Source organism: Pteropus vampyrus, unplaced genomic scaffold (genome assembly GCF_000151845.1).
Source record: "Pteropus vampyrus isolate Shadow unplaced genomic scaffold, Pvam_2.0 Scaffold417, whole genome shotgun sequence".
Classification (NCBI taxonomy): Eukaryota; Metazoa; Chordata; class Mammalia; order Chiroptera; family Pteropodidae; genus Pteropus; species Pteropus vampyrus.
Window position 1 is genome coordinate 410,207 of NW_011889198.1, and position 22,035 is coordinate 432,241.

General features: G+C 35.8%; 1 protein-coding gene across 1 annotated transcript in view; it reads left to right on the top strand.

The window, feature by feature from the left end:
- LOC105306060 (ATP-binding cassette sub-family A member 3-like) overlaps window positions 1-22,035 on the top strand; it is a 104,046-nt gene that overhangs the window by 79,898 nt on the left and 2,113 nt on the right. Inside the window, 7 exon segments of the mRNA XM_011380959.2 lie at window positions 2,220-2,390; window positions 8,353-8,531; window positions 10,087-10,212; window positions 10,414-10,608; window positions 19,642-19,829; window positions 20,477-20,647; window positions 20,761-20,951. Of these exon segments, the coding sequence (XP_011379261.2) occupies window positions 2,220-2,390; window positions 8,353-8,531; window positions 10,087-10,212; window positions 10,414-10,608; window positions 19,642-19,829; window positions 20,477-20,647; window positions 20,761-20,951 (1,221 nt within the window).

Consider the following 22,035-nt stretch of genomic DNA (forward strand, 5'->3'; position numbering starts at 1 on the left):
CAAACACTGGGTGTGCACCTCTGCCAAAAACAGAGAACTGAGAAGAAAGTGTGGGATGGGCAGAGGCCGACAGTAAAGAGAAAGTGCGTGTCCTTGAAGGTAAGTCGGCACTAAAGGTAGCTTGGACCTGAGGTTATTGACAGGATCTGGCGACCTTAATTTTACATGTTCATAAGTTATGAGGAGCACAGAGGGCAGAATCAAAAGCACCAAAGTACCTACAACAAAGGGTTAGCAGCTTCCTATAAGGGTGAACGAAATTTACCCAGCACCGCAATAGGACACAAAGGAAATTTACAAAGATTGAATTTGGCCCTGGAATAAAGAATAGTAGTTTACCTTTGGAATTTGTAACCAGGTGAGAGTTCTCCCGTAGGTTTGTTTCCTGATATCATCCTCCCTATGTAAGCCAAAAAAACATAACCTGATTGTCTATTTTAATAACCCCAAGTTGAGTGCCCCCAGGTGAGTGGCAAATGTATACACACTTCCCAGACTTCAAAGTATTCCCACAGTTATCTAGAGAACTTGAGATCAGGTTAAAAGAACAAAGATCAAAGAAAATGAAAGAAACAAAGCTTAAAAGCAAGTGTTGGCAGAAACCGCAAACTGCAGAATCAGAATGAGACCTGCAAAATTTAAGATTTGGAGATTTTTTAAAACAATATAAAACATGTATTTTTAAGATATTTAAATATGAGCAAATAATACAATACATAATAAATAATAGAGCATTTATGTGACACATGCATGTAATGTACTACATATACATATATTGCATATATATGGACTTTATACATATAGAGAATAAGTAGATTTGAAAAAGATCCATCTAGAGTATTGAAAAATGAAAAGAATAATAATTTAAATTAAGAACTTAATAGATAGATAATAGAAGAGGAAAAAGTCATGTTAGAAATACAGTGGCTGAGAATTCCCAGAATTGTAGAAAGTCAGAAATCTTCAGTTTCAAAAAGCCCACTGAATCACTTTTAAAAATTCCTCACCCAAACATCGTCATGAAACTTCAGAACGCCAATGCTAAAAAGATCTCTGAAGCAGGGGAAAAGTTAAGTAGGCATGTTTAAATATCCGGGGTGACCACTGAAGGAATATTTTTAAAGTATAATTTCTAAAACACAGTAGATGAGCAATGAAGAAGAAGGAGGAAAAAAACTCAATCACATCCAAAAGACAAGAGAATGGAGGTAAAAATGCAATAGAGAGAGAATAAATCGCAAAGTAACGTGATGATAATTAGCCCAAATATATCAGTAATCAAAATAAATAGCAACAAAACAGGCTCAAATAACAAATATCGCTATTTTCGATGACATTCCCACCCCCCAATTCTAGCATTATGCTGTTTATAGGAGACACTATTAAAAAAAGATACAGAAAGTACAAGAATGGAAAAAGATATCGAACAAATATTAACGAAAAATAAAACTCGAGTGGCGATATTGATATCAGAAAAAAACATTCTTTAAGATAAAGTACCACTAGAGATAAAGAGGCTTACGTGATAGATTCAGTCGCACGTGAACTTGTAACAATTACAAAATTTTACTTACCAAGTGATCTAGACGTCAATTCAGTCAAAATTTCCAGAGCTACTCGAAATAGTAGGCAAACCATACAGCATCATAAAAGGAGATTTTGGCATACCTCGCTTGTAACTAGTGGATTAAGCAGGGGCAATCAATAAATGACATTTATCGAGCAGTACAATTAATAAACTTGAGCTAATGGGTATATAGAGAATGTAGAATCCCAAATACTTTTTTAAACACACATGGAGTCTTTAAAAAAACTGACCAGATGATACACTGGCAAACCAGCATGGCCACTGTCGCGGGAAGTGTACAGTAATCCAGCACACAGAGGCTCTAAAAAAAAGACCTGTTTCCTCCAAGAAGTTTTGAGCTGAGGGTAGTGGTAACTGCCCCAAACCAGATGATGACAAGCACATCTGCAAACTGGGGCCCTCCATCGTTTTCACTCCCTGCGGAGCCTCTCTGACGCATTACTGGGAATGTCACACCAACGATCGAAGGGCCCCATCGGTCCCCGTCTAAAAGGCCTGCAGACTCATCACTGGGCTTTCTCAGTGTTTCTCAGTTGTCTGGTTTTTGATTCCCTGAGCTTGGTTTGGTCATAAATTGGAGGCATTTTGTTCAGTTCCTCTAATGAAACCTAATCTTATCATCTTTTTTTAGAAATGTCACATAGCGTGTCAAATGCCACCAGAACCTTCATACTTAAAGTATTACTGGTCTTTCCCAATTACAACCTGGCGAAGTGCATCACCTACTATACTACTTTCCACCAGATGAAGAAACACTGCTCCATTATAAAAGATACTGCCTTCTTAAGTTGCGATAAACAGAGTAAGTACCTTGGGAGTCCCCGTGTGTCCAGGGAATCCATCCCAGGCTCAGCCCGTGACACACACAGGGAGGGAGTCAGGACACGTGCTCAGCACCGAAGTCATTTTATAAGACTAGGGAAAAACCTTTGTAAATATAAAACAGCCTCAAAGGCAGACCCCAAATAAGTTGAAAGCAGTCATCAGACAGAGAGCTTAGGGCCGCCAATAATCAACCGCCTAGTAACATGACCTACGTTATTTTAAATCTTCACACCCTCAGGCGATTTGTTTTTACACTCATTTTTGAGGGAACTTGACTGTGCCCTGTGTCACACAGCTCTCATGGTCCAGAGCTGGGAGTCAAAGCTTATGTTCTTCCGTTGCATTATTCACATCTTGTACGGCAAAGACCTCCAGGTGAAGGAAGGGATGCAGTTCACTGCCCCGTGTCTGATACAGTAGCTGGCACTAGAGGAACTCACCTGTTTTTTTAATAAATAGGTAAAGGTTAGGGTCTAGTGATTTGGGAGATAAGGAGCAGTACATAACCTTAGAAATCCCTAATTGTGGCACCGTATCATTTATTAGATAATTCTGAAATATCTTATCTCGGTGAGAGTGGGCAGAGCGAGAAGGGAGGAGCGCTCGTAAGCCAGCTCCTGCGGACAGCAACAGTTGTGAGCTCAGAAGGAAGCTCGGTACTCAAACAGCCGTGAACTGCATGACAATAAACTCCAGGGAGTGAGCCAGCAGGGAAAAAATAGAAAAGAAACGTTTCATGTAAAATCTAGCGACATGAAAAGTCATGATATTATTAGTCTCCACAGACTATTTTTGTACAGCAATGTAGGAAGGTTCCAATTTTTTCATATCCTTTCCAACAATTGTGATTTTCCTTTTTATTATAGCCTTCCTGGTGGTGCGAAGTCGAATCTCATTGTTTCGACTGCATTTCTCTAATGACCAGTGATGTTGAGCCTCTTCACATGCGCGCATGGTCCATTCGTACATCTTTGTAGAAATATCTGTTCAAATTCTTTGCTTGTTTTTTAAATTGGGCTATTTGTCTTTACATATTCAGGAAACGAGACCCTTCTACAATATATGATTTGGAAATATGTTCACCTATTCTGTGGGCTGCCTTTTTACTTCTTTGCTAGCGTCCAGTTTATCGGTTGTTTCTTTGATTTCTTGTACACCTTAGGTGTCATATCAAAGAAATTATTGCTTAATCAAAGGCCACAGAGGAGTACTCAATGTTTTTTCCTAAGAGGTTTATGGTTTTAGCTGTTATATTTAGGTCTTGGATCCATGTTTAGTTGATTTTTGTGTATGGTTTGAGATGGGGTTCTGACTTGATTCTTTTGCATATGGATATCCAGTGGTTCCAGCACCATTTGTTGAAAAGACTATTTCCCATTTAATTGCCTTAGCACTCCTGTTGAAATCCCTTGACCTTAGAAATCTGGGTTTATTTATAGACTCTTAATTGTATTTCATTTATCTTTCTGCCTATCCTTATTCCAGTACCAGCCTCGTCTTGACTACCTTAGCTTTGTAGTAGGTTTTGATATAGGAACTTGGCTATATCTTGATACTTTGCAATTCCATATACGTTTAAAATCGGCACATCTATTAGGATTTTTATTGAGATCGATTTAATTCTATAGAACAATTTTGAAAGATATATCTATGGTTTTTGGTTTTACAGCTTGTAAATTGGTACATTCCTTTGCTTATTTGGTTCCGGCCTTCCATTTATTTACTTAGGTCTTCTTTATTTGTATTTAATACTGTGTGATAGTTACTGGTTTAGAGGTATTGAAATTACATTGTTAGCCTTATTCCTACACATCTTTTGATGCTATCCTAGATAGTATCACTTTTCAAAGTGTCATTTTTTTTTACCATCTGTTGCCATTACAGAGAAATATAGTTAAAAGAATTCATTTTTATACTGAAATTATATTATCAATTTTAATAATTTTATGGGTAGATTGTTTTTCATTTTCCAAGAGTACATTCACAGTAGCTGCTAACAGTGTATTTTTTTTCCAATTCATATACATTTATTTCTTGTTCTTGACTCACTCTTTTGTTGAGGACATAGAGTTCAAATTGAGCCAAGGTGGCGACAGCAGATATCCAGTTGGTTCCAGCTTTGGAGTGAACATTGTTCACCGAGGCAAGCTGTGAGCCCTATTTCACATGGCTTTTGTGGGTCAAGGCTGTCATTCAAAGGAGTCTTAGTTCTTGGGATTAAGGGATTCCTCTCTATCCTGTGTCTGGTAAGAGTTCAATTTTTAAAAATATTTAAACATTTTTTAACATTTTAACATTTTTTTAATTGAAGAAATAATTAAAATTTTTTCCTCCCTCCTCCCCGCCCCCCTGGTAACCACTAAGTCCATTGTCCATGTCCACGAGTCTCCGTTTGTTTGTCCTGTCCATTTGTTGCTTTTAGGTTTATATCCCACCTATAAGCGATATCATGTGGTTTTCAACTTTTTCTGTCTGGCTTATTCTGCTTAGTATGATTATCTCGAGGTCTATCCATGTTGTTGCAAATGGCAGTATTTCATCTCTTCTTACGACTGAGTAATATTCCATTGTGTATATGTACCACAGCTTCTTTAGCCAATCATCTATCGTAGGACACTTTGGTTGCTTCCATGTCCTGGCCACTGTGAATAATGCTGCTATGAACATCGGTGTGCAAATATCTTTACAGATACAAGTTTTCAAGTGTTTGGGGTAAATATCCAAAAGAGGGATTGCTGGATCATATGGTAAATCAATTTTTAGTTTTTTGAGGAACCTCTATACTATTTTCCATAGTGGCTGTAATAATTGTTCAATTTTATCAGATGCTTTTTACTGCTTCTGTCGAGATGAGCCAATGTTTTCCTTCTTTGTTCTACTGAATTACATATTTATTCTGTTGAATTACATGGTGAATTATTAATTATGTTGTAAATTAAATTTATAATGTTAAATAGTAAAATAAATGATAAAGTCTATGGTACATAGAGATTGTTCTTTGGAGAGATTTTAAATTATTGATCATGTTTCTTTAAGAAAGATAGGATTATTTGGGTAGCCTATTAATAATTTGGAAAGAGGAAATAACAGAGTTTGTATAGGATTGTTTCATTTTAACTAAATTTTCAAATTTATTGGATTAAATTTGTTCCTAATAGATTATGGTATTTTTATCATCTATAAATCCTACAGTGATAGTCCCATTTTCATTCATGATATTTCTCGTTTTCCACATGTATTTTTTCTTCATCAGTCTTACCAGAAGTTTATCGATTACGTTAGTGTTTTTAAAACACAAGGTTTCTCATTTATTCATTGTTTTTATTATATGTTTGTTTCTTAACGTCGATTTTTCTTATTTTCATTCCATATTCTTCTTCATTTTGGAGGATTAATTTTCCAACATCGTGAGTTTTTCAATCATTTGCCGTCAGCCTGTCTTCTTCTGATAACTAGGATATATCTCAGTGGGCTTTGGAAGGTTTGTGTTTTTCTTGCTTAGATCCTCTGAACTTCTTGCCTCTGTGATTTGATGTCTCAATACTTTTGGAAAAGTCTCGTCTTGGGAAGGCAACACTTCTGAGAAGAAGAGCAACTTGGAAGGCATAATGATCCCTTGGAAGCTTGATGTGTAAAAAGAAGAAAAAAATAGCCTAAGTTAAGGGTACTGGAGAAAGAAAGGTTTTCAGGAGATCGTAAAACTATATCCCCACCACCACCACCTTAGCAGAATGATGTTAATTAAAGAAATTATATTTCACCTTACCAACAGAAATAACTTTCATACAGTAAGCCACCAAGTAATCATCCCAAACCCATCATCACTACCCCATAAAATTATTATTTTGATGTCCACGAAAATTTACAACAGAGATGGCCAACTGTCATCCGAAGCTAGTATGACGTCAAACATATAAAAATATAAGCAACAAAAATGAGAAAATAGTTTTTTAAATATCACAGAGGCAAATTAATTAAAAATATACATATGGCGGGCTGAGATGTAAGGACCAAATACGGCTAAACATTAACATCGTTGATGCTAGGTGGGGGGAATGGTCTTTATTATACTATTATTTCAATTTCACTTTATTTTTGAAAATTTTTTAAATGACAGCATAGAAGGAAAACAATCTAAAAACTGCATAGAGTATTGTACTATTTCTATAAAGTTTAAATTTTAAAATTAAACAAAACATTATTCACTAAAATGTATATATATAATGGTCTGTTTGCATTTAAATAAAATAGAAATTCAGAGCACAATTCATCATAGTGGTTACCTGTGGAAGATGGAAAAATAAAGAAGTAAATAAGTAATAACAAATTATTTGTAAAATTTTAATTTGGGGGCTGGGTTCATAGATTCTATTATGATATTAGGTTTAAAATTTATACACATGTAGTATATAATCTTCTATTTGAATTAAGGATTTTAAAAACAATTCTAAAGTATGAGAAATGGAAAAGGTGGAATAATACTAGATATGACAGTCTACTCGAATCTAAAAGAATCCCTTGATAAATTATCAGACTTTATAAGAATTTAATGTGATTGATGAATACAAAATAAACGCAAACATAACATTCGATTGCATTTCTATGTGTCAGCTACAAACATTTATAAAATATAATTCTTCATAAAGAGTTCAATCGCCAAAGCTAGAACAATTTGAGCAACAAAATAACGTGGTTTGGATTGTAACCCAAAGTATAAATTAAATAATGAGTCCATTTTATTATAAAGAAATGACTAAATAAATAAATGATGAAGAGAAAAATCGCCCATAGGATTCCAAACAATTTCTGGAGATGCTCCATCCTCATGGAGGTGGAGCATAACTTCCCACTCCCCACGTGTGGGATGTACATTATGACTTCCTTCTAAAGTTTATAGAGTATGGAAAGGGACTGAAAGGAGTAACTTTACAGCAGAGAAAGCCGACAAACATGACCCTAGGTGATCAAGGTCAACGTCAACTATGATGAGTCATATTGATAGTATGAACCCCTTTTTTTGATACAATAAAAATGGTACTTGACCTCTGTGACCTTCCTCCCAAAGCCCATAACCTCAGTCTAATCATGAAAAAAAAAAATCAGACATCCCGATAGAGGATCATCCTACAAAATGCCTAACCAGTATGTCAGTGTCATCAAAAATAAGGAAAATTTGAGAAACTGTCACAGCCAAGAGGTTCCTAGGGAGACATGATTACTAAAAACGTAGTGTTCTAGATTGGATCATGGAACAAAAAAAGAATGTCACGTTTTTAAAAAACCTAGGAAATCTGAATAAATCATGGACTTTATTTAATGACAATGTATTAATGTTTGTTTATTAATTATAACATGTACCATACCAATGTATATTGTTAATAATAACAGAAGCTGGTTGCAGGGTATATGGATTTCTCTGTCCTCTCTTCTGTGAACTCAATTTTTTTTGTAATTCTAAAACCATTCTAAAATATATTTTTTAAAAAAGGAAGGAGCATTTATAGTTCTTTTATAACAGGAATCCTCTGCTTTTTACTCAGTTTTTCAAGAAAGTTCAAAAAGCATCAGCTAATGTCCATTTTTACCTTTTTAAAGCATACATGTTATCTTTTACAAGAGTATTTGCACTTTAATACTTTCTTTTAAATATCAATTTAAGATTTCACACTTCTGAAAGGATTTGGGCATGTTTTTCATGGCAAGCAGTAATTTTTGGACATCAATAAATATGCTAATAATCATAGGCTTATTTGATGACCATATATTATATTATTATATTCAAGAGGCTGGGCCTTCAAAATTTATTGTACAAATGGTATTTGTGTAGCAGAACTATCACTTCTCACATTCTAAATACTTTGTCTCAATATAGCCTAACATAATAAGATCTCTTTCTCTCTCTCTCTCTCTCTCTCTCTCTCTCTCTCTGTCATTCTCAGATATTGCAAAGAGTGTTTATTCTTTGGAGGAGAAAATGATTGGAAAGTATATGATTATGATGAGTATCATAGGTTTTACTTGCCTTCTCCTGGCTTTCTTTTGGGAGTCAATTTTGTGGAAACTAAGGACGTTTTTCAATCGATACGTTTACTTTGGTATCTATAAGACATTCAAGAAGGTGAGTAATTAAGCATGGACCTTAAGAATAATGCTAAGAAAATGGATATTAGGCCTGAAAAGCATGTAGCTACATATGACTACCTCAGTTCCTGGAGAAAAGAAAACTCTATGTCCACAGAAATATATTTTCTTAAATAAAATATTAAGGTATAATTTACCTACAATAAACTGCATTTATTTTGTTGATCACTTTAAAGAACCAAATTTTATTAATTCGTCTATTAATTTGTTCTCTTATTGACTATTTTCCCTTTCATTCATTGATTTTTTTTGGTCTTTATTTTTATAATTTTTTTCCTTCTACTTACTCTTGGTTTACTTCTCTCTTTTGTTCTAATTTCTTTATGTGAAGCCTGAAGCCGTAGCTTTTAGGTCTTTTTCCTCTTTTCCAATATAAACATTCGATGCTAAACACGTCCCTGTACGCAGTGTTCTCTCTAGCTGCCTGAAAATAATGATTCCTCCTATTTTTATTACCATTCAAATGTTCAAAGTATTTTCTAATTTCCTGTATGATTTCTTTTTTTGAAGCATGATTTATAAAGGCTTTAAATGGCTATTATTTAAATAATCATTGCAGATTTCGTTGAGGGACAGGCCCATTATCTCCTCACATTGCCATTCTGTTAGTCTTAAATTTTTCTGTATGAAGTCACAGCCATTTATTTCTCTCTCCCTCATAAAAGAAAGACTTAATCCCTCTTTAGCTGTTCAATGTTGAACATACTGTGATAGGACTAAATCACACTTGATTGACCTCAGTTGTGGCTTCAGTTTTCCATGAGGTGTCCAATTCTGGAAAAAACTTCAGGCTAGCTAATCCTCATTTCTTAATCTGTGGAAATAAAAAATCAATGTGTTCTGAAGTGATTGGATAAAATGATCTTTAAAATTATGCCAAATTTCTGTTCTGACATCTCGAGATCAGTTTCCTGATGATACTTGGTCTAATCAAGATTACAAAAAAACAAAACAAAACAAAACAAAACACAATTTTACCTTATAATATTTATTTTGAAAATATGGTTCAGGGAGACTATATGGTTCAGGGAGTTTCTTAGGAAAAGTCTAGTTAAGTCTTGTTTATTTTCTAAGCTCCCATTGCAGTTTAATCTTGACAAAGTGTATTTATTATTACAAAGTTTATGACTGTTTTTCAGAGTTCCCCATCTTCTTTAAATGGCTTCCTTCTTCCTTCATAAGGGTCTAAGTGATAAAAACTATTTATCCCAATACTTTGAATTCTGTCTTTTAAAGATTTATAGTACACATAGTAGCACGTTAATTCACACTCTTTCTAGCATAGGAAATAACTTTGCCTTCTTCCCTCGTCCTCACCCTCAATCTACTGATGAACTATTGATTATTCAAACACTTAGTCAAGATGCACATGAGGTGTTGAGCCCATATCCAGAAATTGCTTGAGTTGACTCAAACTTCCTGTTTTGACATCTTTGAGATCATCTTCCAGTTTAGCTTTTACGAAGCCATGCAGTCTCTAGACCTGACACTGAATGGCTCCCATGTCTGTGATTCTTGTCTCGAAAATGCAGAAAGACCTGTCCAAGGAATTATCTGGAGAATTGGAAGACGAAGATGTAGAAAACGAACGAAAGAGAATCCTGGAGCAGCCTCGGACGTCGCTCAGCTCCGCGGTGCTTATCAAGGAGCTCACGAAGGTAACGTCCACCAGACAGGCGTGGTCTCGCGCCTCCCCAGAGCATGTCATGCTGTCTGTCCAGGGTCCCCCGTCATTCTTTGGGACTGAAGAGTATTCTCCCCATTCCGAGACAGCTCCTGTGAGACAGGGGGCCGAGGCGTTTCCTGTATCTGACCTACAGATATTCTTTACTCTCTTGCGTTTCCCATATTTTTTTTAGATCTATTTCAGGTGTCCAGTCATTCTGGCCGTGAGAAATATCTCCATCGCAATCCAATGCGGGGACTGTTTTGGACTGCTTGGGTTCAATGGGGCCGGAAAGACCACCACCTTCCAAATGCTGACGGGAGAGGAGACCGCTACCTCTGGGGAGGTGTTCCTCGATGGCTTTAGCATCACCAAAGATCTTCAGAAGGTAAGAAGCTATCGCAGTCTTAGGATGAGAAGCACGAGGACTCGAGGCGCCGATGATGGGCAGATGGCTGAAGGTAACAGACAGAAATCAGGGCATTGATACTGGGGACTTGGTAGATTCTGGAGAGAGAAATGCATTTTTGAAGAGAGATAACGAGGCAATTCGAGCAGAATGTAACACAAGAGTGTTTTTCGTGGGTTCTTTGTAAAAGGCAGATTCTCTCAACAGTGCATCTAACATATGCCAGACAAAGTACTATACGGAAGGAAAGACCTCAGCAGGAGACAATCTGCAATGTAGTTGCAGCTGAAGCCTTGATTCACCTTAGGGCGCTGCCTGTGGATGGCCTTTCCCAGCAGCCCCACGTTGAGACAAGGTAGCAGGCCTTTGTATCCAGCAAAGCCAGTCATTGGCTGCATGTGCCACCAAGGGAGAAAGGCATGACTGGCAAAGACACTTAAGTGGGGAGAAACATTCAAGAAGGAAATGATAATGGTCAAAAGTGTCAGATTGCAAGAAGTCTCAGGCACTGAGCAGCGTCCATTATCTTTAGCAGCTAGAACGCATTCGGTGAAGCTGGCAAGAGCTGTCACAACAGGGTCAGTGGGTGGAGGTGATGGGAGCCCAGGGCACAGTTCTTTCCTCTTCGGGTTCATTGAACACCGTCATCGGGAAATCTAGCAGGTGGGGACGGGGGAGCTGCGGGCTGTAGGATAAACAGTAGTCCGGAAACGGAAATGAAGCTACGAATTTGCATCATATTTTGAAAAATAGTTATCTGTGAAGCAAAGGGGAGAATTAGAATTTTCCGAATTGAGAGAAGGAGGCAGGAGATGTTTTGTACATTGAACAACTTGGTCGCGTTTATACTAGACAGGAAATAGAAGGAAGAAGTGACACATGGTGAAAGAAGGTGAGGAGGTCCTGCGGGTGGAAGGGATGAGTGGGGTCTCCCTAAATATCCTCATCCAACCCACTTGGGGGCTGTCGGGTTGTGGAACCAGTCGCTTGACCTTGAGAAATGAAAACACGAAAAAGGATGAAAGGAAGATGGCGCCAAAGAGAAAAAGCTAAATTGGGAACCAAAGAGAGAGTCTCTCTGTCACATTTAAAAAGTGTCAAATTTAAAAAGAGACCAGGCGAACAGGCAAATATGAGCCTCTTGTAATGACTAATTCAGTTAAGTCCGAGGAAGCGTTTTCAGGCCTCGGGGAATGTCTCCCACTCGGCTGTTCTGAAACATGATACATGGTGATCTTTTCGTTCTCTCAGGCTTTAGAAATGTTTCAAACATTGTCCATTTTGTTGTAGTAAAAATTACATGACATAAAAATTACCATTTTAAACATTTCTGGATGTGCAATTCATTGGCGTTCAGTACACGTTATTGTGCAACCTTCACCACTGTCCAGCCCTAGAACTTTTTTATTATCCCAAAACAGAAACCTGGACCTGTTAAACAGTAACTCTCCATCCCTTCTCCATCCCTGGTAACTACTGTTCTATTTTCTGTCTCTATGAATTTGACTGTTCTACGTATCTCATATCTGTGGAATCATATAATATTTGTCCTTTTTTGTCTGACTTAGTTCACCTAGCATGCTGCCTTCGGGGTTCACCTATGTGTCAGGATTTTATGCCATTTTAAGGCTGAATGATATTCCATTATATGTGTATACCACACCGTGTTTATCCATTTATCCATTAAGCAGTGATCCCCAACCTTTTTGGCACCGGGGACCAGGGCTCCTATGAGAATCCGATGGCCGATGATCTGAGGTGGAGCTGAGGCGGTGATGCTGGTGCTGGGGAGCGGCTGCAAATACAGATGAAGCTTCCTCTCCTGTTGTGCCACCTGGTTCCAGAGAGGCCATGGACTGATACTGGTCTGTTGTCCGGGGTTGGGGACGCCTGCTAATGGATATTGGGGTTGTTTCCACGTTTTGGCAATTGTGAATAACGCTTCTCTTAAATCGGTGTACAAATATCTGTTTGAGCCCCTGCTTTCAATTATTTGGGGGCACATCCCTAAAAGTGGATTTTAATTCGTTTAATGCTTTTAAACATTTTATTTATTTATTTATCTATTTATCTATCTATCTATTTATTTGTTTGTTTGTTTGTTTGTTTAACATTTGATTTATTTTCCCCCTGTTTGATTTTTTGAGGAAGTGCCATACTGTATTCCATAATGGCTGCACCATTTTACATTTCTGCCAGCAATTCATAAGACTTCCAATTTCTCCACATCATCGCTAGCACTGTTATTTTCTATTTTATCTATAATAGCCATCCTAATGGGTGCGAAGTAGTATGTCCTTGTTGGATTTGCATTTCTCATAATGATTTTGATGTTGAGCATCTTTTCACGTGCTTATTGGCCATTTGTGTATTTTGGAGAACTGCCCTTTCAAGTCCTTAGCACACTTTTAAATTGTGTTGTTCAGTTTTTGTTGTTGGAAGAGTTCTTTATGGAATCTATATAATTATCCCTCATCGTATATATGATTTGAAAATATTTTCTCTCATTCTGTTGGTTACCTTACCAATATCCTTTGATGTGGAAAATTTAAAAATTTTGATGAAATACAATTTATGTACTTTTTCTTTTCTTACTTATACTTTTGATTTCATAGTCTCAAAATCATTGCCAAATCCAATGTCATGACCTTCTATGTTTTCTTCAAAGACTTTTATAGCTTTAGTATTTACTTTTAAGTCTTTGGTCCATTTTGCGTTAATTATTGTGTATAGTGTAAGGTAAGAGTCAAAATTCATTCTTTGCATGTGAATATCTAGTTGTCCTAGCACCATTGGTTGAAAGACTGTTAACTACTGAATGGGCTTGGCACTCTTGTTGAAAATCATTTGACCATTTTTGCAAGGATGTGTTTATGAGCCGTCCTGTCTCGTCATTCCATGTGCCCATCTTTATGCCACTGTTCTGATTTCTGTAGCTTTTTAGCAAGTTTCGAGAGCAGGAAGTCTGAGTCCTCCAACTTTGTTCTTCTTTTCGGAGAGCGTATTGGCTAATCACGGACTCGAACTTCCATATGAATTTTAGAATGAACCCACCCTATGTTTCCTATTTATGCAAAAAATCATTAGGATTTTAACAAGGATTGCATTGACTCTGTAGATAATTTTTTGGTAATTCTGACATCTTAATAATATTAAGTCTCTTAACCCATGCACATAGGATAATGTTTTGTAGTTTTCAGTGTATATGTCTTTTGATTCCTTGGTTAAGTCTATTTCCAAGTATTTCATTTATTTATGTTTGATGCTATTGTACATTGCATTTTTTAAATTTCCTTTTTGGATTATTCATTGTTAATGTATAGAAATGTAACTGATTTTTGCATATTGATTTTACATCTCGTAACTGCTGAATTTCTCTGTTAGTTCTAACTGGTTTTGTGTGTCTTGTAAATCAACTGAATTTCTCTATTAGTTTTAACTGGTTTTGTGCGTCTGCGTGTGTGGACTGTTCAGGGTTTCCTACCTATGGGATCATAGGACCTGTGAACAACGATCATTTTACTTCCTTCTTTCTAATTTGGATGTTTTTAATTTCTTTTTCTCGACAAATTACTGTGGATAGAATTTTCAACACTCTGTTGAACAGAAGTAATAAGAGCAGGCATCCTTGTCTGGTTCCTGGTCTTTGGAGGATGGCCTTCAGTCTTTCACCGCTGTGTATGATGTTAGCTATGGATTTTTTAATATGGCCTTTATTACGGTAAGGAAGCGTCCTTTTATGGTGCTGGGACAAATGCAGTTAGGACAACTAGATATTCACATGCTAAGAATAAATTTTGACCCTGACCTAGTTGGTTGTATGTTTTCATCATGGAAGCACGTTAAATTTTGTCAAATGCGTTTTCTTCATCAGTTAAGTGGATCATTCATTTTGTTAATGTGGTGTATTAGCTTGATTGATTTTCACATATTAAACTATCCTCACATTCCAGGAATAAATCCCACTTTGTCGTGGTATATAATCCTTTTAATATGCTGCCAAATTACAGTTTTTAGTATTATATTATATTATATTATATTATATTTTTGTATCAATATTCACAAGGGATATTGGTCTATGGTTTCCTTTTCATGTCTTTTATGGCTTTGGCAGTAGGGCAACTCTCGCATAAAAAGAAAATGAGTTAGGACTTGTCCTTCATTTTTAATTTGTTGGAAGAGCTTAAGAAAGGTTGGCGTGAATTCTTCTTGAACTGACCTGTGAAATCATCTTACCCAGGACTTGTCTTTGTTGGGAGGTTTGTGATCAGCGATTCAAGCCCCTTACCAGCTAGCGGTCTTTTCAAATTTTCTATTTATTCATGATTCGGTCTCAGTATGTTGTGTCTCTAGGAATTGTCCCGTTTCAGCTACGTTACCCAAATTATTGCTGTGCAACTATTCATGGCAGTCTCTGTAACCTTTATAGTTCTATAAAATCAGTAGTAATGTTCCCACTTTATTTCTGATTTTAGTAAATAGTATCTTCCCTTTTTTTCCTTAGGCAATCTAGTAAAGTTTGTTAATTTTGTTGCTCTTTTCCAGGTACCAGCTTTTAGTTTTGTTGATTTTCTCTATTGTTTTTCTATTTTCTTTTTTATTTATCTTTAATCTTTATTATTTCCTTCTTTCTGCTAGCTTTGGGTTTAGGATGTTCTTCTTTTTCTACTCTCATTTTTAAAATATTTTTTATTTTTCAATTATACTTGACATACAATATTATATTAGCTTCAGGTGTACAACATAGCAATTAGACATTTATATAACTTACAAAGTGATCACCCCAATAAAACTAGTACCCATCTGATACCATACGCAGTTATTACAATATTACTGACTATATTCCCTGGGCTGTAGTTTATATCCCCATGACTGTAACTACCAATTTGTACTTCTTAACCCTTCCCCCTATCCTTCCCCCTCCCCCACCAATCCTTCCTCCTACCTGGGAGCCATCAAAATTTTCAATTGCCATACCTCATTTCATGTGCTGTTGCATAAAGTGGGACCACTGGTCCAATGCTGAATACTGGTGGTAATAATGGATTTTTTTTTTCTGCCTTTGAAAGAAATTCTCCTAAATTTCTACTACTGTATATTATATTTGGTAGCTACGCTTTATCAGTTTAAGAAAATTCATTTCTGTGCCTACTTTGCTACAAGCTTATAGCATCTTAGTGTTGGATTTTATCGTGTGCATTCTTTGTATTATATGAAAATATTAATTAGTTATTCTCTTTTAATTCATCACTGTCTATTATTAGTAAATTCTTTTGTGAATTATTAATTAATTTCAATGTAAACTACCATGTTGACTTTTTTCGCCACATATTAGTTTCATTTATTTTTGAACATTTTGAACATTATATGAATATAATTATACTGTGTACTTCTTTCTGGCTTCTTTAAGCCAATATTATGTTGTGAGCTTCATTCATATTGTCACTTATAGAGGTAGTTTGTTCATTTATATTGCTGTATAATTTAATTATATGAATCTGAAAAATATACTTACCTACTCCAAGTTCGAGGGACATTTGTATTGATTCTGAGTTTTAGTTGTATTAATAGTGCCCTAATGACTGCTTAACATGACTTTTGGTGCAAATATATACACATTTCTGCTAGATATATTCTTACACATATAATTACTGGACCTTAAAGTATATGCATATTCTACTTTAGTCAATACTGCTGAATGGTTTTACAATATGGTTTGTAGCAATTTCCTCTCCTGACAGCAGTTTATGACGGTTTCCATCATTCTACATCCTGGTCAATATTTTGTGTTGACAGTCTTTTAGATTTTTTTATCTTGTATGTTGTGTTGCGATTTAGTAGTTTCCATTTTTTTGATAATGTATGAAGTTGAATATATCATCAAATATTTATTGGAAACTTAGATATTCAAATATTTTGCCCATTTTTCTATTGGGTTGCCTGTCTTTCAGTTATCAATTTTTAATTAAATTTATTCAGATGACATGGGTTAATAAAATTACATAGGTTTCTTTTAGTAATTATTCAAAGACATTCTTTTTATATTTTTCTTTTGACGAAGAGAATTTAAAAAATTTTAATGCAGTCTATTTTTTCTCTATGTTTATTGTTTTTGGGTCCTTTTAAGAACTGCTTACCTACCCTGGATTTAAATTAAACATTAAATTTCCTTTGTTCCTATTTATAATTTAGTTGCATTACCTTTTACATTTAAATCTATAATTCATCGGCATACTATTCAATAAGGGTCAAGATTCTGGTTTTTTTTGTTGTTAACATATAGATAGCCAAATGACCCAGCACATTTTGTTGAAAGACTGTCCTTGCTCCAACTTCTCTGCACTATCAGGTTATCAGCTTTCAAGTATTGCTTAAATATGTGTCAGTTTCTGGACTGTGCTCTTTTTATAGGTCTATTCGTTCATCTTTGACCCACTGTCATACTTTCTTAATTATGATAGTCATAAAAAGTCATTATATTTTAGAGTGAAAACTTTGTTCTTCGATGTTACCTTGGTTATTCTTGAACTTTTAAAATTACAGATGAATCGAGGAATTATCTTTGCATATAAATGCAAGAATTTTGAGTTGGATTCCAGAAGATTGACATGTTTATAGTAAATATATCTTTCCATGTATTTCGTTCTCAATAAATGTCTCAGAATAATAGTTTTATAGTTGTGCATCGATGTGACATTAATAAGAGAATTCAGCTTATCTTATGGGTATAAGATGAAGAAATTATATTTTATACAATTTATTTCAATATATTTTATGTTTTAATATTAAATGACTTTATTTTTATTACTACTTGATGGTCTATAGAAGTACAGCTGATTTTTAAATACTGAATACAAATTTCTCTTAATTCTAACATTTATTTATGTTATATAAGAATCTTTACTTATGCAATCATGAAGGCTGCGGATAATGAGGATTTGTTTTCCTTTCTAACCCTATGCTTTTTTTTTCTTTCCTTACTGCAAAGGCTAGAACCTCTGCTCAGCATCGAAGAGAAATGGCAATTGCAAATGTTTTCTCCCTCTCGGTCTCAGGAAAACTTTTTATTATTCATGTTTTATTTTCTTTCTATCAATACCTTTAATTCACCTTCACTGGCAAAAGTTATTTTTACTGTGTATAGAATTTGAGGTTTCTGATTACATTTCTTTAGCAGATTAATATGTTGTTTAATTATCATTTAGCTTCCATCACTACTTTTGAGAAATTAGCTGTCAGTCTGATAGTCTATATAAAAAATATTTTTTTCCTGTGGCTGCTTTAAAATTTTTCCCTTTGTCTTACATAGCTTCGATGTGAAGTACCTAGATATGGATCTTTAAATTTTCGTTCTCTTGGAATTTATTGACATTCTTGAATTTATCAGTATTTTAAATTGGTCCTGGATCATTTTCACTTATTAATTTTTCAAGTTTTCTCCTGTTCTGGTCTTTCTGTCCTGTTACAATTCTAGTTATCTAGTTGCATTTCCAGTCTATCATCCTTATCTCTCAGTATTGCTCTTATAGTTCCCTTTTTTTAATTTTGTGCTGAATTCTGGGTACATTCTTTTGACCAGTCTTCGGCAGGTTAAATTTTTCCATTGTGACTAAATTGCTGTCAAACTCAATCACAGAAATTGTAATATAACATTTTTTTTTTGGTTTTTAGATGATATATGTGGTTCATTTCTAAAAGTCTGTATGACTTTATACTTTTCTCTTTCATCAAGATATTTTTAAGCTTTTAAAATTTATTTAAACACAGTAATTAACTTTTCTCATCTGATCTACTAACCTTAATACCTGAAGTCATTACAAATATGTTTTTGGTGAGTATTGTTTCTGCTAACAGCATTTATGTTATTTTTTTTTCTTGTTTGCTGAGTTATCTATGCATGTAGCTTATTTACTTTAAAAAAATTATATGGAAGAATAATTTCATACCCAGAATAAAGAAGGGGTTTAGTTGATTTCTGCTAAGAGTTTAGGGGCATTAATAGTCCGAGATCACTGTAAAGTAATTAATAAAACCCCAGAGAAAAAATACACATTTAAATTAATTATTTAAAATAATTGTAATTATTTTTAATTTTTAATTAACTTCAATAAACTGATATTCATACCTTTTTCTCTGGGTGCCTAGAAGACAAATCCACAAAAGGATTGGTTAATTGATAAAGCAAAACTCATTGAATTCTCCTGTTAGTCGGAGTGGGAAAAGGCTTTGCTTCTGGTTCAGCCTTACTGTGAAACAAAGTCTACACATGACTGTGCAAGAACAACCATGCTGGCCATGACCCCTTGGAATTTCTTATTAATGAGGCGAGCATCTTGTATTCTAATACTCCTCCAAATTCAGTGGGCTGTGGAGTTTTATTTCCAACCTCTTCATCCCCAAGATTATTAAAACTGAATTGGGGAATCTATAATTCCAATTTATTACAATAGATCCAAGTGGCCATAATTTTGTAGCCTTTAGAAAAAAATTTTTCAGCCATAAGAAAAAATGAAACACTACCATTTGCTACAACATAGATGGATCTTGAGGTAATCATGCTAAGCAAAATAAGTCAGACAGAAAAAACTGAAAACCATATGATTTCACTCATATGTGGGATATAAAACTAAAAGCACAACCAAACATGACAAACAAACAGAGACTCATGGACACAGACTGTGGATTAGTGGTTACCCAAGGGAAGGGAGAGGAGGAGGGAGGTAGATAGGGGTAAAAGGGGTCAAATATATGGTGAAGGGAGGAAATCTAACTTTGGGTGGTGAACACACAATGCGATATATATACGACATACTGTTGAATGGTACACTTGAAACTTATTTGATTTTATTTGAAAAAAATATTAATGAATGTAACCCCAATTGTTTTTAATAAAAAAAAAAAGAAAAGAAAAATTTTGGGTAGTACTATTAGAAGCATGGTCTTCTATCTTATTCAAGCGTGCTCAGTGGGACGGATGACGTGGGTCCTTATTAAGGCAATTTTTGTAATCAGGTGAAGTCAAGAATTGGCTATTGTCCTCAAACTGATGCCTTGCTGGAATACATGACTGGTCGCGAAATAATGATCATGTATGCCAGATTATGGGGAATCTCTGAGTCCCAGATTCAGCTGTATGTGAACAATTGGTTGAATTCACTGCAACTGGAACCCCATGCTGACAAGATTATCAGAACCTACAGGTGAGTCATTACGCCGATCTTTTGTTGCTGCTGCTAATGTTGTGGTGCCTCTCCATGTTTCTGATGTTTGAAATACCTGCCCACAGCTCCACCTAACTCCCTCTGTCACATGGTTATTTAGTTGTGAAACTGTATAATGAGTCGCTAGGTTAAAATGCAGTCATACAACAGATCTACATGGCCCCACGCCTTTCCTTTGTAGAGAGGAAACTCAAAATCCTAGTTATGTTTGAACTGTAGCCTCTGAATCTCAAAGGGGACCATCATATTCTTCCTAGGGTCTATATGGTTCTTTGTTTTCCAAGAAAGAAGGGATGTAGACCCTTTAAATTAGGGTGGGATTTCTGTACCTGGGAAATCATGACACCCTAAAAACTAGTAAGTAAATGCCACTGATGACGCTGCCAAAATCGGTTACATAAAAATCACTCCTCTATATTTCAAACGAAAAAGTAATTGATATATCCACCTGTACTGGAGCCTGCTACCTTGTTGACGTCACATGTAATCAGCATTACAGATGTCCGTGTTAAGTGTCTGCTGAGACTGTCAGCATTTGAGATGTTTGTGCCAATGTTATCCTGTAAGTAAATAATTTGTGTATCTTCCCCTTTCCCTATATTCTCTCTCCTTCTATGACCACGAAGTGGAGGATGCAAACGTAGGTTGAGTACTGCTATTGCCCTAATGGGAAAACCCACAGTCATTTTGCTGGATGAGCCATCAACTGGCATGGACCCAGTAGCCCGCCACCTGCTCTGGGGTGCTGTGACACGGGCACGTGAAAGTGGCAAAGCCATTATTATAACCTCCCACAGGTGTGACTCATTGGGAGGGTTGGAAGAGGGTTGGCAAGCACTGTTTGAATTATAGAAGGTCTGCCGAAAGAGCGTGCTTTATTTTACGTTGTTCTTTTATCTTATTTTGCTAGAATAGAGGAATGTGATGCCTTCTGTACCAGGCTGGCCATCATGGTAAAGGGAAAGTTCATGTGCTTGGGCAGCCCTCAGCACCTCAAGAACAAGTTTGGCAATATTTACACCCTAAAGATCAAGGTCAAGATTGATACACAAGAGCATAAATTAGATGATTTAAAATTTTTCATCACAATTACATTCCCAGGTAAATTGGGCTGGGCTAACCTTATTCAAGACGTATCAAGTCATGTTTGCTGTCTCACCGTGCATGTGGTTTATGTCTGCAATAACCGCTTCCTATAGATTATTGACTTTTATTGACTTCCACACCGAATTCCTTTTGGGACCCTTCTTTCTACAACTTCTTATGCCTGGTTATGGTAAGAAGTTTTACACACACACACACGAGTCACACTAAGCTTCTGTATCACTTTAATAAGGCAGATTTGGATTTATTTCTCCATGTAAATTATATCCCCAAAGTCATAATTACTATTATAATTCTCAAGTATTTTCACATATTATCCAGGTGAAGTTTTAAGGCTTTTATCCTCCAGCTAAGCATGTAACTCTGGTCTTTTGGACCCAGCCAGGACATGGTGTTACAATGCAAACAAGAACCACAGAGCTTTTCTCTCCTTTTGAGACTAGATCTGCTTCAGTATGCTAAAATCAGTAAGCGCCTCTCTGCGTATCTGCTACAATACCAGAGACAGAAACTATTTGTCCCTTACCTCTCTTTCCTAAACATAAAGCCAGGGGCATGGCAAGGCTTTTAATAGTTCTGGTTTTTCAGCTTAGTTTCCAATTTGGTAGGCTGACCAAAATATCACAAAAGTTCCCATTGTGTGTCAGGCTGAGAAGTTGGAAGTTTATCTCCAGGCAATAGAAAATAACATGATTGATTACACCATAAGAAAGGAGGTCAGAAAATAGATGAGAAATGGATAGTAGAGCAGATGTGGAAAGCAGATGTGTGGGAAAATAATTCCTCAGTGTTGGTCATGGTGGTTATGATGTCCCTTTGGCCATGCAGATGGAAATGTCCTTTAAGAGGTTCAACATTCACTTACGCATTCATTCGGCAAATATTTTTGAGTACTTATTGTATCAGTTCTATTTCATGTGGCCCCTAAATTACCACAAAGAGAAGCTATGACCAAAACTCCTTTACTGTGAGCTGTCCTAGCCACCTGCTCTATTGAAGGAGGAACACTGAGCACTAACCCAAGACCCGGCCTTGAAAATGTGGACACAGAATGTCTCCTTTAACGGGGATATGGGTTAGA